Source organism: Rhincodon typus, chromosome 13 (genome assembly GCF_021869965.1).
Source record: "Rhincodon typus isolate 14 chromosome 13, sRhiTyp1.1, whole genome shotgun sequence".
Lineage (NCBI taxonomy): Eukaryota > Metazoa > Chordata > Chondrichthyes > Orectolobiformes > Rhincodontidae > Rhincodon > Rhincodon typus.
In genome coordinates, this window is record NC_063344.1 from 63,176,743 (window position 1) to 63,194,431 (window position 17,689).

Genomic DNA, 17,689 nt, shown 5'->3' on the forward strand with positions numbered 1-17,689 from the left:
ATAAAGGAGAGAGAGCGCACCTAAGTCTCGTCACAAACCATTGCCGGTTGGTGACAGAATTTGTTCTAGGTTCCTTCAATCCACAGATTGGCACGATGATTTTACCTTATGCTGTTATATTCATGGGAATTGTTTGTGAGTATTAATGCTGATTGCTCTGCTGGCATTTATCTGAACATATCGCTCAAACATGTTATTCACTGCTAAGCATAATTATTTATCTTAAATTCTTCAATTCTTAAAGCCCAGCACATCAATTAAACTTTCTTTGGATTACAAAGTGACTACAATTCAAAAATATTTCGGTGATTGATAATGCTTTGGAATTTTTTGAAGTTACGTAAAGAGTTTTAGCAAAGTACATTTTTTCTGTCTTTTTTGATAGACACAATCCACGTTCTTTCATTGCTAATTCTCTCCATCACTTCTCTGCTGTTGCGTATTATTACAATCATTGTTCTTTCTATATTTGTTATAGCTCTCTAGTTGCAGTCCCTCTTTCTTTGTTTTTTTCTTTCTTCCCTTCTTTCTTTCTTTCTTTCTTTCACGCTCTGTCTCTCATGTATTGCAGCCTTTGCTCTCTCTTATATAATTGCTGTCCTCCACCTCCTTTAGAGTTATTCCTATAATCCAATATCTCACTATCTTTCTCTATTTTCTGTATAATCACAGTGTCATCTACCTCTGTCCTGTATAACTGCTGTTTTCTCTCTCTCCTGGATCAATTCTTTTCTTGCCAGCCTCTACTCAAGTTTGATGTGCTCACTTTCCACTGTACACTTCTAGTTGTCTCTCTTTTAGGAAGGTAGGAACATAGGAATTTAGAATGGGAGTAAGAAAATCAGCCCTTCAAGTCCTTTCCACCATTTAACATGATCATGGCTGATCTTATCCCACTCTCAACTCCACTTTCCTGTTTGCTCCCCACAGCCCTTTACCTGCTTTTCGTCAGAAACATAACTATTTATTTCTTGAATCTGTTGATAGATTTTGCCTTCACTGCACTCTGGAGCAATGAGTTTCACAGATTCACAATGCCCTGAGAGAAGTAGTTTCTCCTCGTATCAGTTTTGGAACTACCTCCTCTCATTCTATATCTATGACCTCTACTTTTCTGTACACTCAGTACCTCGTATTCTTCCTCTGTTATCACTGTTCTCTCTCGATTCTTACTCATGTCGTTTGCTTTGATTGCTTTACGTGTTCTCTAAAAATGAAATTACTTGGCCATCGCCAACTTTCAGACTACATGTCCTTGCTGTGATTGGATTGGTTACCATATCTCTTACACATTTCATTGTAACCCACACCAGGATGTTCTGAGCTTCTGAAATTCCAAATAACTGTTAAATTTTATTTTTATTCTCTCTCTTTTCTTTTTTCCACTTGCATATTAGCTGTGCATGATATCTCTCTATTGTATAATCAATACCTTTAAATCTCTTATATAACTGTTCTGTCATTTTCAATTATAATTATTATGCTTTAAGCCTTTTTCTTTCTCTCCTGTTAAACACTGCCTTCAGTTCTCACATTTATAATCAGTATCCTGTAATAATAAGTATGGCACTCTTTGACCCTCCCCCACTGTGCTCTCAGCCATATACAATGGCTAGATTCCTGATCTCTCTCCCTCTTGCTTTCTGTTTCCTATTCTATTTCTATGTTGTAATTGTTGTTAACCTTTCTTTTCCAGCCCTTTCATTTGCCGGTATGCCAAATATCACATGGTGTACAGTCTCCGAAGCAGAATTATCAAAATGCATTGATTTGAGAAAATCAATGGCAGGTGAACCCTTTAACTTCCAATGTATAATGGAAGACAGTGATGAAACCTGTCTGACTGCAATCAAGGTAGGGATTTACTTTATTTAGATGTGGTCTAATAATGTTGCTACAGAGTTACCAAGCCTGCTGAAGCAGATGTTTCCAAATCAATGGCAACAGCTCCAATTATTATAATTCAACAATGCCCCCTGGATGACTGTATACATTGTTGGCAGATTCTCTGTTTCATTGAATGAGGTTATGGTACTGAAGAAACTTGCTCAGAGAGAGTGGCCCAGGTGTCATTTTTTTATAACCTTATAGATCATGTCTCGCCAATATCTTGATGCTAACTCAACCTGTTTTGAGCTGATGGTGTATTTCATACTTTATCTCTCACTTGCTGTGCACAGGTGATTAGGAATTGCAAAACTGAACAACACAGCAGCTCTTAAAATGCTGTAACTTGTTAAAACGTTGGTGGGGATGGGAAGATGGTGGAGGCGATGACAGAAAAGTGCATTTGATATTTTTGAAGGCACAGTGGTGAATAATGACCACTGACTCGTATTCTGAAGTGTTTATAATTAGATACCACATAGGTCATGGAATTGATATAGCTGCGCCTAAATCCTGTGTGGTGTTTTTCTCTCATGATCAGCCTGCTGAACACGATGTGGTTTGTTCTGTTGATGCCTCTTCCCTGACAGCAATTGGAGGCTGCCTCTATATTCAAATCCATTTGTTTTGTGGCAACTTTTCACAATTTATTCTGCCCATCCCAAATGAATCATTATATTGTTGAATCTCTGGATCCAAATTTGGCCTCAATCGCTGATATGATAGTTGTGCATTCAATACACTTGCTTTGTTGGCAATGTAGGTGTTGGCTTTTATTTATTGACGATGCATTTCTTCTAATTGTTTTCTGTAAGCAAAGGGAGCATATAGTGGCTGTGTGTCATTGTCTGCCCTTTCCTGCTTCTTTTTCAAATCTGTTCTGCTATCCAATATGACTTTAACTAGCCTTGGGATTCAAAGACACTTGCTCCCCATATCTCTTAGTTTCCTAAGATGCCAATAATCTGTCTATTTTAGCCTCAAATGCATCCAATGATTGTGCATCCACAACCTCCTGGGGTGGAAAATTACAAAGATTCGCTGCCCTTTGAGAAAAGAAATTTCTCCTTATCCCAAATCCTAAAAGATTGATCCCTTATCCTGAAGCTGTGCCTACTTGTTCTAGATTCAGGCAATTCAGAAAGCAAATTTTCACTCAGGACATTATAGAAATCCTCTTGGAAGAGTCACCGGACCCAAAATGTTAAAGCTAATTTCTCTCCACAGATGCTGCCAGTCCTGCTGAGCATTTCCAGCAATTTCTGTTTTTGTTGGTGATTGGAATTCTCCTACCTCAAATCCACAGATGCTCAATGAATTGCAGCATTCAAGATGGACATAGATTTTTGTTTTGGTAATGATATTGTGGGGTTGAACCAATAGTTGCTTCCAGAAGTTGACACACTGATCAATCATGATCTAACACAATGATTGTTGAAGTGTGGTCTGCAAACCACTGGAAGTTCACAAGGGCCTTCCAAATGCCAGCAACTGATGTGGTGATGCCATCGTCAAGATAACTGGTCAGACCCCTCGTTCCTAATATCACACAACCAGACTGGCTAGGACCAGTCTCTGTAAGTGTGAGTAATGAGAAAGTAGTTTTCTGAGCAAAATTTCTGTTACAACAAGCAACTGTGGGTTGTCAGTACTTAGTGGGGCTGAAAACAAGGAAGAGGAAGCTGGGGGCAGGGGGTGGCGGTGGGAGTTATGGCTGTGCTTGGTAGCCCATTGTGCCAGCTTTCCTTCCCTTCCACAAGTGGTCAACATATGAACATTTGTGAACCATTGACCTTCAGGCCTATGACTCTTGATGACTAATCCTGCTCCTAGTATTTTTTTCATACATTTCTAGCCCATGCAGGATTTCAGGAGAGGCAGGAATACAATTAAAGGGGAAAAAATTGATGATGTTCTCAGTCACTGCATTGATCGAAAAGAAGGGACCTGTTTTCTATTAACAATGTACACATTTCTCATTCTCAGAATGGAGAAGCAGATGCTATAACTGTGGATGGTGGAGATATATACAAGGGAGGTCTCTTGCCTGAACCACGTCTGAAACCAATTGCAGCAGAGAACACTACAGGTAACACTCATGAAATGCCGATAGCGTAACTGTTCTAAAATGATTGTGGTGCCTCCCATTTTATGTATAATGCCAATTATAATATGACTAACCCCTGAATCTGCTGAGATCAGGAGAAATGTCTTCACCCAGAGAGTGTTCAGCTTGTAGGATTTCCTGCCACAGAAAGCAGTTGAGGCCAAAACATTGAATGTTTTCAAGAAGGAGTTTGATATAGTTCTTATCAAAGGATATGGGGAGAAAGAGAGAGCAAGGTACTGAGTTGGATAATCAGCCATGATCATAATGAAGCAACTTTGAAGGACCAAATGGCTTACTCTTGCTCCTAATTTGTATATTTCTATGTTCCAATGGCACCTGCAGCTCTTCCATGTGGTGAGTCTACCACCCAAACCTGTCTTCTATTTCCCAAGTAGAACTCAACACACTGTCATTGTCTGATCACATGAGATACTGTGACATTGTGAGACCAATGTTTTGTCTGTGATTAAGAAAGATTTGAATTGGTGGCATCTGATGTGACCATCAATCATTTATAACCATTGCAATTTGCAGTAAAGTGAAATCTGCCAAATGGAAAAGCTAATTCCAGCAGTGTCCAGGTTGTAAGCTCCTGCTTTTTCCATTGGTTTCCCTTTTTATTGAGAATCATCATTGCTGTGTCTTTAGTGTTAGACTGATCCTTATCAAACCGAAACTGTTGCCAAGCATCATGTTCTTGTCCTTAGAATGGCAATTAGTGCATTGCTCCAACATAGACTTTCTCAGTTTGAAGCCAGCTGATGGATTTCTGCATGTGGCCATTTTAAGTGTTTCAATAATACATTGTAAAGAGGAGTATTTCAATTTAACAGCATATCACTTTGAGGCTGCGTCATTGTATAACCATTGAGAAGTGAGTGTGGGTAGCTGAATCCCATTTCTTATATAAAATGAAGATATCTGTGCCAGTCTTTATAATAATGGCAGCCAGCCTGGTAATAAAAGAGTTGCAGATACATAAATATTTTCTAACTTGACCAACAAACCACAACCTGGATATAGGATGTATGTGAACATAGGAAAATGATAAGGCCAGTTTTTCCCTCAAACTTCATCTACACTTGCGATGGTTGGAGTACAATAATGCAAAAAATCCTATCTTTCAGCCACTAGGTAATCTCCTGAGGGGAAGAAATCCCACAGCTAATGAAGGAAAACAAAATCTGAGCAACTTCTGTCTGTAAATCCATCTATACAGCAATCTTGGAGCACGTTACTGCAGATACTAGAATCTGTACTGAAAACAAAAAATGTTGGAGATCACAACATGTCAGGCAGCATCCACAGAGAGAAAGCAAGCCAACATTTCGAATCTAGATGACTCTTCATCAGATTGACAGATTTCTCTCAATTATTTATTCTCAGTTCCCTGTTTATCATATACTAAGGCACCCAAGCAATATTATCACTTCAAATTTGTTTCCAGAACTATTTTCAAAGTTTTTATGAGCATCGTATTCTCTCAGCTGCACAACATTTACAAAAGTTAGCAATATAGTACAGGTGTGGGCAAAGATTCCATTATGATTGAGAATGCATCGTATATTACAGGAGGCTCCTGCTACTATGCTGTGGCAGTTGTAAAGCAAGGGAGTGACTTTGGCTTCAGAAATCTATCGGGCAAAAGATCTTGCCACACTGGCATTGGTAAATCTGCTGGCTGGATCATCCCGATTGGAACCATTCTGAGATACAACTTAACATCTTGGAAAGGAACAACTCCAATTGAGGAAGGTAAATGTTATTTTTTTTTGTAAAAAGTCTTGAAAATTTAATAATGTTTGAGTCAATTTGTCCGATTTCATTTGTGGAGAATTGAGCTTAGTTGTTGGGAGACAGATTTCACAAAGTTTTGAACCATGTTAATGTGTCACATCCTGGGAAAAGGTATGATGAGTTGTGATGAATGGAATAGAATCAGAAAATGAGATAGAAAAAAATAACTGGAAGTAATTGTACATCTGTCAATATGTAGTTCACATGGTGGAATGATTATAAAGCTAATCAAATTGAGGGATGTGGAAATAGTTCAGTACTTCCGAAAAAAATCTTTCTGTTCTGGGTCTGTCATTAGATTCTCCTTCAGTGATGATTACTGGTACTGGCCAGTCTAAAATAAATAATTTCAATTCAGAAAAATAAGCTTCTCTTGCTGTTTCTGGATGTCTTTTATTCTCTCTATCCCTTTGACGTTGCTCTTTTTCCTTTGTTTCTCGCTTATTTACTACCTTCTCTTATCTCTTCACCTTTCTACTGCACCTTTCTATCTTAACCCCTTCTTGTTCCTTCCCTTTTGCTTCCCTCACCTTCCACCCCTTTTGTCTTACAACTTTGCATACCCATCTTTCCTTCTTTCATTTCTGCCACTCTTTCTGCTTCCCGCTACAACCCTATTCTCTCTTTCTTTTTGTCTTCTATATCCCTTTCTTGTTTCTACTTTTAATCTCACTGTCCATCTATACATCAGCTTTTGTTCTTTCTTTCATCATCCTTTCCTTTCCCTTCTTTCCTACTCTCTTTCTTTACTCTTTTTCATTGGAGTGGATGTCATTGGCAAGGCCAGCATTTATTGCTCATCCCTAATTGCCCTTGAGAGGGTGATGCTGTGCTGCCTTCTCAAACTGATGTAATCCATGTGGTGTGCGTAAGCCATTTTGACCCAGCAATACCAAAGGAACCAAAAGTCAGGATGGTGAGAGGCTTGGAGAGGAACTTCCAGCCAGTGGTGTTCCCATGTGTCTATTTCACTTCTCCACTTCATAAATCCCTACAGCATGGGACCAGGCCATATCGACCCTCCAAAGAGTATTCCACCCAGATCCACCCCCTACCCTATCCCTGTAACCTTGCATTTCCCATGGCTAACCCACATAGCCTGCACATCCCTGGACCACTATGGGTAATTTAGCATGGCCAATCCACCCTAACCCGCACATCTTTGTGGGAAGAAACCTGAGCACCTGGTGGAAACCCACACAAACACAGAGAGAACATGCAAACTCCACACAGACAGTCGCCCAAGGGCAGAATCGAACCTGGGTCCCTGGTGCTGTGAAGCAGCACTCATCTAAATGGCAAAATTTGTGTTTGTGACGTGCTGTTGATAAAGCTTTGGTGAAGTGCTGCCATGTGTCTTGGAGATGTTTGTCTGTCTCTTTCCAATCTATTGTTTTATTTTTCTATGTTTTGCTTTCTCTTCCTACTTCTCTCTAATTTCAACTTTAGCTGGTTGATACGAGCTAACTCATCTTTTTTTGTTATTTCAATCATTATTTGCTTTTGTCTCTCTCCCGCCCTTTGCTTTGCCTTCTCCTACCTTGCCTCTGTCTTTTCTCCTTTTTTACATTTGCTCCCCTCCTTCTTTTCTTTCCTGTTTCTCTATTTCCTACAGAGTCATTGAGTCATAGAGCTGTACAGCATGGAAACAGACCCTGCAGGCCAACTCATCCATGCTGACCAGATATCCTAAATTAATCTAGTCCCATTTTCCAGCATATGGCCCACATCCCTCTAAACCCTTCCTATTCAAGTACCCATCCAGATGCCTTTTATATATTGTAATTGTACCGGCCTCCACCACTTCCTCTGGCAGTTCATTCCATACATGCATCACCCTCTGCATGAAAACGTTGCCTCTTAGGCCCCATTTAAATCTTTAACCCCCTCACCGTAAACCTATGCCCTCTAGTTTTGGACTCTCCTACCCTGGGGAAAAGACCTTGACTGTTCATCCTATTCATGCCCCTCATTATTTTATAAACCTCTATAAGGTCACTCCTCAGCCTCCGACACCCCTGAGAAAATAGGCCCAGTCTATTCAGCCTCTCCCGACAGTTCAAACTCTCCAAACCTGGCAACATCATTGTAAATATTTTCTGAACTCTTTCAAGTTTCATAATATCTTTCCTACAGCAGAGAAACCAGAATTGAATGCAGTATTCCAGAAGTGGCCTAAACAATGTCCTGTACAGCCACAACATGACCTCCCAACTCCTATACTCAATGCACTGACCAATAAAAGCAAGTGTACCAAACACCTTCTTCATTACCCTGTCCCCCTGCAATTCCACTTTCAAGGAACTATGAACCTGTGCCCCAAGGTCTCTTTGTTCAACAACACTCACCAGGACCTTACCATTGAGTGTATAAGCCCTCCTCTAATACAACACCTCACATTTATTTAAATGAAACTTTATCTGCCCCTCCTTGGTCCATCGGCCCATCTGCTCAAGGTCACCTTGTAAACTGAGATTGGCTTCTTCACTTTTGAGCTGATTTATTTTCGTTGAAGCCATGACTGAATGGGAGCAAAAGGTTGGGTGAAGAGGCTGTGATGGGACCAGATGAGGCTGTTGATGACAGACAGGAAATAGACTGGACCTTCAGGTTAGCACTGGGAGGCAGTACACCATGGTTGACAGAGGAACAGCAGACATTTGGAGGAATAAGCTAGGGTTTAGACACCAGAAATCCATTCTAATTAAGGCCTTTTGGTTCACTTTGATAAAGTATTCGTCTTTCAATTCCTGTTTGAGTTTTTGCTCAGTCATGCACAGCTATCTTTTCACCTGCACTTTGTTTCCATTTTGCCTCCAGTTGTACAAAACTTCTTCTCCTCCAGCTGTGTCCCAGGTGCCAGTCCAGATTTCCCAAAACTGTGTGCACTGTGCAACGGGACAGAAGGGAACCATTGCAAGAAATCACACGTTGAACCCTACTACGGTTACTCGGGAGCATTTCAGTAGGTATTCCTCATATTGGAAGACAGAGTTTATCAGAACTGTCTGTAGATCAGCAAATGCCATTTCTCTGGTTATTAGGTGCACTCAGAAGAATTAAATTCAAATCTGTTCCTCTTTAATTGCTTGATATTGAAAACTTCTGAGCAATGTATATCATGGAATTGTAATATCATGGTGGCAAGTATGCAGAAATAAAAGAAAGAATGCTCAAATACTCCTCAGGTCAAGCAGCATCTGTGGAGTGAGAAGTATATGAACATGCAAATTAAGGTCAGGAATAGCCTTCTCTCCTGTTCAATGAAGTAGTGGGTGCTGTGATAGTACCATTTACTTGCCTACCCCCAATATTCTTTTTGTCCCTTGTTAGTCAAGAATCTATCTACCTCTGCCTTAGAAATATTCAATGATCCTTCCCCCATCGCTCCCTTATGAAGACCCCGCGGTCTTAAATGAGAGATCCCTTATTTTTAAACTGTGTTCTATTGTTCCATTCTGTCGAGATAAAGGAAACATAAATTTAGCATCCATCCTGCCTGGTCCTGTCAGGATCGCATACGGCTGAGGGGTGACCTTATAGAAGTTTATAAAATCATGAGGGCATGGATCATGTAAATCGTCAAGGTCTTTTCCCTGGGGTGGGGGAGTCGAAAGCTCAAGGGCATAGGTGTAAGGTGAGTGAGGAAAGATTTAAAAGGGATCCAAGAGGTAGCTTTTTCATGCAGAGGGTGGTGTGTGTATGGAATGACATGCCAGAGAAAGTGGAGGCTGGTACAATTACAACATTTAAAAGGCATCTGGATGGGTACATGAATAGCAAGGGTTTAGAGGGATATGGGCCAAATGTTGGCAAATGGGAGTTGGTTTATTCAGGATATCTGGTCGGCATGGATGAGTTTGACCGAAGGGTCTGTTTCCATGCTGTACAGCTCTATGACTCTAGCCAAAGTAGTACATCCAATTCTGCTTATTACATTGCAAGAAGGATGTGAGCGTCCATGAGACAGTGCAGAGAGGTTTCACAAAATGACTCCACAAATGATGAGGCATTTTAGTGATAAGGATATGTTGGGAGAAGCTGAGCTTGTTTTCCTTGGAGCAAAGGAGATTACGTGGAACTTGACTGAAGTGTACAAGATCACAGAAGGTTAACAAAGGAGGAAAATGAAAATCTGTTCCTATTACTTGATTGCATAAGGACCAGTTGTTTCAGATTTAAGATTTTGGACAAGAGATACAGGAGAGGTGTGAGAAGAACATTTTTATGTACTGAATAATCTGGAACTCACTGTCCACAAGGGTGGTGGACGTGAAATCAGTAATGAATGACTTCAGAAAGAAATTGGATGGGAACAGGAAGTGGGCACAAGGACAGAACACGGGAATGGGACCAATTGGACCTCTCTTCAGAGACCTGGAATGGGCTCATTAAGTTGCTGCTGTAATGGCTCTTAAACACACTAGGGATAAACTAAAGCAATGACATTGCTTGACTGCATATTTTTCAGCGTTCAAACATGCTAAACACTTGTGCAAACAGTTTGCCATGTTTTAAACATCTTCTACTATTCTGTAACAGAAAGGAGACTTCCTTTTTTATTTTTAAGAAAATGTATTCATTCAGGAAATGTGGACCAGCATTGAATGCCCATCCCTAATTGCCCTTGAGAAGGTGCTGGCGAGCTGCCTTTGTAAAGTGCAGCCGTCCATTTGGTAAACTGGTTTGTAAACTGCTCATAATGATAAATCGGTCTCTATGGTTTTATCTTTCTAGATGTTTGAAGGACGGTGCTGGTGAAGTGGCCTTTGTGAAGCATAGCACAGTGCCAGGTAGGTGCACCATTTCTGGGGTTCTTCCCTTGGACAAAGATTGCTTTACAACTGGTGGGCAAAGAAAACCCTCAGCATGGGGTTGGAAGGGGAGGCGAGTGGGAAAGGTATATAGGAAGTCTTGACCATGGTCTTGTAGAGTCTGGACATCAAAATGCATGCCATCTTAAGTACATTGACTTTGTCCTATCTTACAAGGTTCAACTGATCTGCATCAAAGTGTTCTCAAGGTCAGCCATCGCAGTGAAGTGAGGCTTAATCCCTGCAAAGGACGATAGCGAAAGGGATCATGAACATAGAGAACCCAATTCAGAGTGTTTTCAGTTCTCATCCACTGCAGTGCCCCTGCGTTTGTCAGAACCCCACCTTGTCTCCCTAGGGCTGCATCTACTGAAGCAGCTGGAGAAATTTTTAATAGAGTCCCAACCAGCCAGAGTCAGAGCAGGGATGTGAGCAGACTGCCTCCATGTCTGCTAAAACAGCAGGAGTTATACAATGGAGTGGGACAAGTAGAAATTTCTGCACTTGCACAAATAAGTGTGTGATGAAATATAATGTGATAAAAGACCTGTTTCATTAAACTTCATTAGGTTATTTTTTGGCTTCACTTACCTATCTTGCCCATTCAATTGCTCTTTAACTTCGTTGGTGTTGAAAAGGGAAGTATTAAATAATGGGGACCAATGAGGGGAACAGAAGTGATCTTCAGGATTGCTTTGCATCAATGTTAGTGGGAGAGGAATAAGAAAACCCACCATTATATGTTCTTCTGATATAAACTCATCACTGCAACTTAATGGACCCCTGAATGCTGTGTGGCATGTCAGCTGGTGCATATATTAGGCTTGTTACTTTCCTTCTCCTGGAATTAGGTATGACTGTCAGGGAGTTTTTTTCTGTGATTGTTTCAGAGTTTTGTATCAGCGACATTGCGTTGTGACTGTGTCAGTGTGTTGTCTCTGTCATTGTCTCAGTGTGTTGTATTATTTGCACCTTCATTTGCTAAATGCTTATATATACTGTCAATCAATATTTGCCAAATTCTGACATCTAATTATTGTTACCTGGTCTGAGGCTGGGTTGCTGGCTTGGGCAATGATGCACAAACCTATCTGATCATTCATCTTTCCCAATTGCTGTGCCCAGCTGCTGAGAGACAAAACTATGAGCTCCTGTGCCTGGATGGATCCCGAAAGCCAGTGGAAAATTACAAGGAATGTCACTGGGCAAAGGTGCCGGCTCATGCCGTGGTGGTGAGAAGTGGGAGCGCTGATGATGAGAAGACCGAGGTGGTTTGGAGATTCCTATCAAGAGCTCAGGTACAACCAAGTGGTTAATGGCATTTGTAAGTTTCCTCTTGAACCTGCCCTTCAATGTCAGCACCAGTTTTAAGTCAGATCCAGACTCTGAAAAGAGAGAATGGCATGTACCACGTGTGACTGGGTAGCTGGCCTGTCAATAAAGCCTTTGATGAAGATCACAGATATGTAGCAACTTCTGCCAATTGTTTCTGTACCAAGCCTAACTGCACGGAGAACATATTCATGCTAACCCCATTTCGTTTCTGTTTTTTTCCAGAAGAGTATGCCCAATAGGTTTCCTTCTGTGACCTAAAGTTTTCACGGGCAGAATATTTCAAATAGCAGAGCTTCCCAGATCCCCATTGATATCAAATGCCCCAAAGCCATTTAGTGCTTGGCAGGGCAATGTTTCAGGGTGCCCCCCCGCCCCGTGTTTGGAGAACTGGACCTGTATGTCATGTCCTAGCTGGCTTGTCGTAGCCATGTGACCTCTACCTCCAATGTACCTTGCTTTCATTACTGGGTGGGGCTGTCTGGCAAGAATTAATGGGAGGAGGAGAGGTTCTGAGCTTGAGATGCCAATGAGGGGAGGGTTAATGGGGGTATGATCTTGAGCGAGGGGGGTGTAGTACAGTATCCACTGGACAGAAGGATGCCCAATTCAGATACCTCTTGCCTTCCATCAACCCACCTAGCTAAAGCTGCTAGGCTACCTTATGGTTCTTGCTAGGTCCCAGGCTGGATGCGCTTCAAGTAACATTGACAGAGTACCAACTTCAAACTTGAGATTACACTTTTCGCAAAGCAGATATGAGTTTTATTCATGAAGGGTCCACACCTGAGATCTGCATCCATCAGTTCTCCCTGCACCCACTGGCTTACTTTTGGTTATTTCCAGCATATTTGTTTCCTGGGTTCAGTTGTTCTGCTTTTATGCTTTTATCTTTTGTTTTTGAGTTGAGGATCTTTGTGGGCAGATAGGAGAACATTTTGCTCTTAATGTTAAACTTGATCACCAGAAGAGAGTCAGCAGAACATTATCAAGAACTGCAGATGTTGGAGTCAGAGATAACCCAGTGTGGAGCTGGAGGACCACAGCAGGCCAGGCGGCATGAGAGGAGCAGGAAAGTTAATGTTTCGGCTTGGGACCCTTTTTCTGAAGAAAGGTCCTGACCCGAAACATCAACTTTACTGCTCCTCTGATGTTGCCTGGCCTGCTGTGTTCCTCCAGCTCCGCACTGAGTTATCTCAGCACAGCATTGCCTGCCATTAAGTGTTCTTGCATTGAAAATGTGGCCAAGGTGAATTATTTCTGCTGGAATTTAAAAAAAAATAAAGCGTGCTTGCGTTTTAAGAGGACCGCTGAATTTTTCCATGTGTTTTCCAGGGATTATTTGGGCCATTGAATAAAAGCCCTTTCAATCTCTTCAACTCAACAAAATATGGACAGAAGGATTTGATGTTCAAAGATTCAACACAGAACCTTATTCAGCTCCCAACTGGGATGGATTCTTTTCTATACCTTGGCAGTGAATATGCAAATGCTGTAAAGATTCTTCAAAATAGTAAGTGTTTGATGAAGATTCATATTAAACACCCTCCCCTTAGGAATCTTTGGTTGATATCCTAATACAAGTGCCAGGATGTTTGGCTGCTGGCACCTTCTGCAAGTCTAAGGATCAGGGGAAGCTCCCAGCATGTGATGGAGATGCCCATTCGTGAGATTTTGGGCAAGGCTGTTGCACTGGAGCCTCCCCAGAGCCATAAGTGTGCTGTCCATCAGAATACATACCACATGCATATGCAGTCAGATGGTATAGTGAATTCTTTCAGACAGCAAAAAAACAAATTAGATTCAGATTTTATCTGGGACCTTCATTAGCAATTGCCGTCAAAGTACGTTTTTTGAACTGCAACCAAGCCAGTCTTCCAATCTTGGTTAAGTATGGTGAAAAGAGCTCCAAGTACAGTTGCCACAGCTGATGCCTCAGGTCATAGAGAAAGCATTATTTTCTGAAAGCAATATCGCAACGGTTGCCGAATGCATAACCTCCAACATTTGTTATATCACCATCAATGTAGAAAGTGGTAGCGGTGTATTAAAGTTCACATAGGATGTCTGAATCAACACACATTTTTACCTGCTTATTGTAGTATGGAGCTATGGGAGTGATGGTAGAGTCTCCAATGCTCTTTCTATCATATGTTTGACTAGGAATCTTTCCCTATCTTACTGCTTGCCATTGATATGTGCTTGAGGGATTTGTAGGTTTATACTCAGTCTGTTTAGCTACAGTATGAACAGGATGCTTTCTGTAGCTTTCAAGTTGTGGGATAATACTTAAACTTAGAGACAGGAATGTCACGCACCATTATGGTATCTCCATAGTTGCAGGAAAGTGTTAATAAATAATCGAGGCAGATTCTGGAGCTCAGCCCCATTAAGGTGAATGCTGTGAACTGTGTAATGCAGTTTGAATTGCTTTTTTAAAAATATATCCATTTACTTATTTTGTTCCACGTCACCGGATTTTTCCTGAACTTGTCCGTGTTTTACTGTTTTTGATGAAGATTAAATTGGGAATGGTATGAAAGCGACACTGTGCTCAATCCCAACAAGGATCCTTGGTAAGGAATCTATTGGGAAGACCTCAGTTGATTTTTCATCTGCCTTGTCTCACGGTGCTCAATCTAACTTGTACTCCTTTTGTTCTTCACACAAAATCTACTAACTACGATAATAATGTTTTGTGGTACAGTAAATGAATAATTTGAGGCTTGACGTGATAAGTGGAGAATGCTTCGGAAGTGACTGTGACTTTGGGGCTATGGTTCTTAAAGCTGTAGCCCATTGGGATTTCCCTTGACTTAAGCCTGTGTCTGCTGTAACTCTATTAGTGGAGACTAATAGCCATGATTAGTCAACAACTCTATTGTTATTGTATCAACTTATTATCAGGTTGGTACTGGACGAGCTCAAAAGAATTCGGCCTCTTTTCACTTCACAATTCCAAAGTTCATAAAGCTGCAGTGTGAAATCTAAGATGTTTTACCCTGTATAGCTTGTTCCGCAGTGACTTTATCCAATGGCAGACAATGATGTTCCTAATTCCTTCATTGTATTACAGGATGCTGGAGGTACGGATTTGTTAGTTTGTACGTTATTAACAAACCATTTCTACAGGGACTCATCGAATGCCTGTTTCAGTCTATAAATTATAATTTACTAAAGCATTATAACAACCAGTTCAAATGTTTGTATTGCAGAAAACAAGAGTGCCTCGAATCCTTCTAAGATACGCTGGTGTACTATTGGAGCTCTTGAACAAAAGAAGTGTAACAGCTGGGGGGCAGTAAAATGTGTTATGGGCCTCAGTGCTGAAGACTGCATCAAAAAGATTATGGTGAGTGACAGCAATGTTATACGCCATTCTTTTAGGGGGCTGATTGAATGTTCTGTTTGTAAAATTAACATTCTCCCATCCTTTAGACCTTGAGATTGAGTCCAACACAAGTGAGTAAGATTCCATTTTGATTGCTAGAAGCTTAAAACCAGGAGTATTACTACCATGGCTACTGGAATAGGGCAGTAGCTGGCTACTCTGTGACAATAACTGACTAAACTCTTAGCTCCTCAAAGCTTTCCTACCATTTATAGTTCAGGCGAGAAGATGATGGAACACTGAATGGGTGTTGTCACAATATAGCTCAAGAAATTCAATGCCACTCAAAATAAGCAGCTAATCTGACCGACCCTCATATCACTGAACTCAAAACTCAAAACCATCTCTGTAAGGACTTTAAGTGATTCAAGGAGAAACCCACTTTGTCAGAGTCAACTAGAAATGGACACAAAAACGCAGCCTTGGTAGCATCACTCCATTCCAAAAATAAAGTAAACATATACAATGGATACATTTAATTTATCATCCCTACCTTGTCCATTTCAAGGTACACCTCTCCTTTAAGCTTTGTTATTCTAAGAATCATCCCAGTCCAACTTCATTTACTGCCTCCTCCCCTCTCCAACATCCACCTTCTGAAAATAAACAACCTCTATTCTTGTCTTCTTACTCACAAGCAAATTTTATCCTGCTATGGCTTCAGTTCCCAGAGATTCTTGAATTGTAACTCATTCAATTATTTTTATTTGTTACACAAAAATCTTATGGATGCTGACTGTCCCTGAAGTCTCTATTTTATCATTGTTTCAGAATGGTCTAATGGCAACAAATAGCTTGAGGAAATCTATAAACTTCTTGGCAAGTTGAGAACATTGTGATCCTGGGCTAGATCTACAGTGGGGAGGAGTAGATTATAGTCTCTCACACACTAAATGATTAACTTCAAGTGTGGAGAGAAGCTTTTGGATCTATGCTACAGAAGAAAGGAAGGAGATAGAGAGAGAGAATCTAATTAAAACTTGTAATTGCAGTTTGGAGATGCTGATGCAGCAAGTTTTGATGGAGGAGAGGTCTATACTGCAGGAAAGTGTGGTCTTGTTCCAGTCATGGCAGAGTATTATAATAAAAGTAAGTATATTTCATACTGTTCAAAATTACTATCATTATTATGTGAATTGGAGGTTCAAACAGCATTTAGAAAGGATCCTTGTGTTGACATCACTGGGACCTGAACTCAATTGGTCCATCTCAAGCTAGTCTACGAGTGAATATAACGTGGAACCCCCAATAATATGGAATGAAAAAAGGCAAATTAAATACAGTCTTTTTCCTTCGATAGATAGACTCCCTGTCATGGATTCTTCTCCAGCTGTTTTCATACCTCGGGGGAATTATATATTAAAATACACAAAAATAATCAAACAAAAAAAAATTCGTCACATCTCTACTGTTCAACCTTGCCTTTTATCCTCCACAGAGGTGCATAAAACCCATTATGAAAGCTCATTGAATTTGACAAAGGGTAAATAATCTCATGTATGTTAAGGAGCAGTGAGGGGCAAACATGACTGGACTGTGTGCAGGAAGGTTTCCTAAGCAACTAAAAAAGATACACTGTTGGACCTGGTTCTTGAAAAGATGTTGGTCAAATTGAGCAAGTGTGAGTGGGGGCAATATTTAGGAGACAGTGGTCATTGTATCATAAGGTTCAGGAATATAGTGGAGAATGACAAAACAAAGAAAAAGTAAATAAACATTAATTGCTGGATCCCTGACATCAATGGGCAAGGACAGAGCTAGGCAAAAATGAGTGGTGGTAGGGCAAAAAGCTGAACAGCGAAAGAGCAGGTAGTTCAGATAAGGTTGAGGTGTACTGCCTGTAAAGAGACAAACAAGTCCAGAGGTCCCTGGATTTCAAAGGAGATAGAAAGTAAGATAAAGGAAAGAGAGTGCCTATGACAGGTGGCAGGTAGAAAATGCAGTTGAGAACTACGCAGAATACAGAAGGTTCAGAAGGGAGGTGACAAAGCTGATAAAAGAAGCAAAGAAAAATGATGAGAAATGACCAGCAGCCTACATAAAGGGGAATCCCCAAACCTTCCAAAGGTAGATAAATCATAAAAGAGTGGTTAAAAAGAGGAGTAGGACCAATTAGAGACCAGAAACGGGGTTTACACATGGAGACATTCGGTGTGGCTGAATTCCCAAATGAACATTGCATTACCGAAGAGGGAGATACTACCTAGGGTGTGGTGACAGAAGAGGAAGCTCTATCACTAGGAAAGGTCCAAATCGATAAGGAAGAAGCATTGGATAACTGTTGAAGATCCCAAGAACTGCAGATGCTGGAGTCAGAGTCAACACAGTGTGGAGCTGGAGGAACACAGCAGGCCAGGC

The 17,689-nt window shown here is 40.8% G+C and overlaps 1 protein-coding gene across 1 annotated transcript in view; it reads left to right on the forward strand.

The window, feature by feature from the left end:
- LOC109920736 (serotransferrin-B-like) overlaps positions 1-17,689 on the forward strand; it is a 76,506-nt gene continuing 58,817 nt past the window's right edge. Inside the window, exons 1-10 of the mRNA XM_020520796.2 lie at positions 1-135; positions 1,697-1,854; positions 3,874-3,976; positions 5,570-5,752; positions 8,615-8,759; positions 10,532-10,587; positions 11,734-11,906; positions 13,276-13,453; positions 15,156-15,292; positions 16,324-16,420. Of these exons, the coding sequence (XP_020376385.2) occupies positions 96-135; positions 1,697-1,854; positions 3,874-3,976; positions 5,570-5,752; positions 8,615-8,759; positions 10,532-10,587; positions 11,734-11,906; positions 13,276-13,453; positions 15,156-15,292; positions 16,324-16,420 (1,270 nt within the window). The 5' untranslated portion in view covers positions 1-95. The remainder of the gene's footprint in view (positions 136-1,696; positions 1,855-3,873; positions 3,977-5,569; positions 5,753-8,614; positions 8,760-10,531; positions 10,588-11,733; positions 11,907-13,275; positions 13,454-15,155; positions 15,293-16,323; positions 16,421-17,689) is intronic.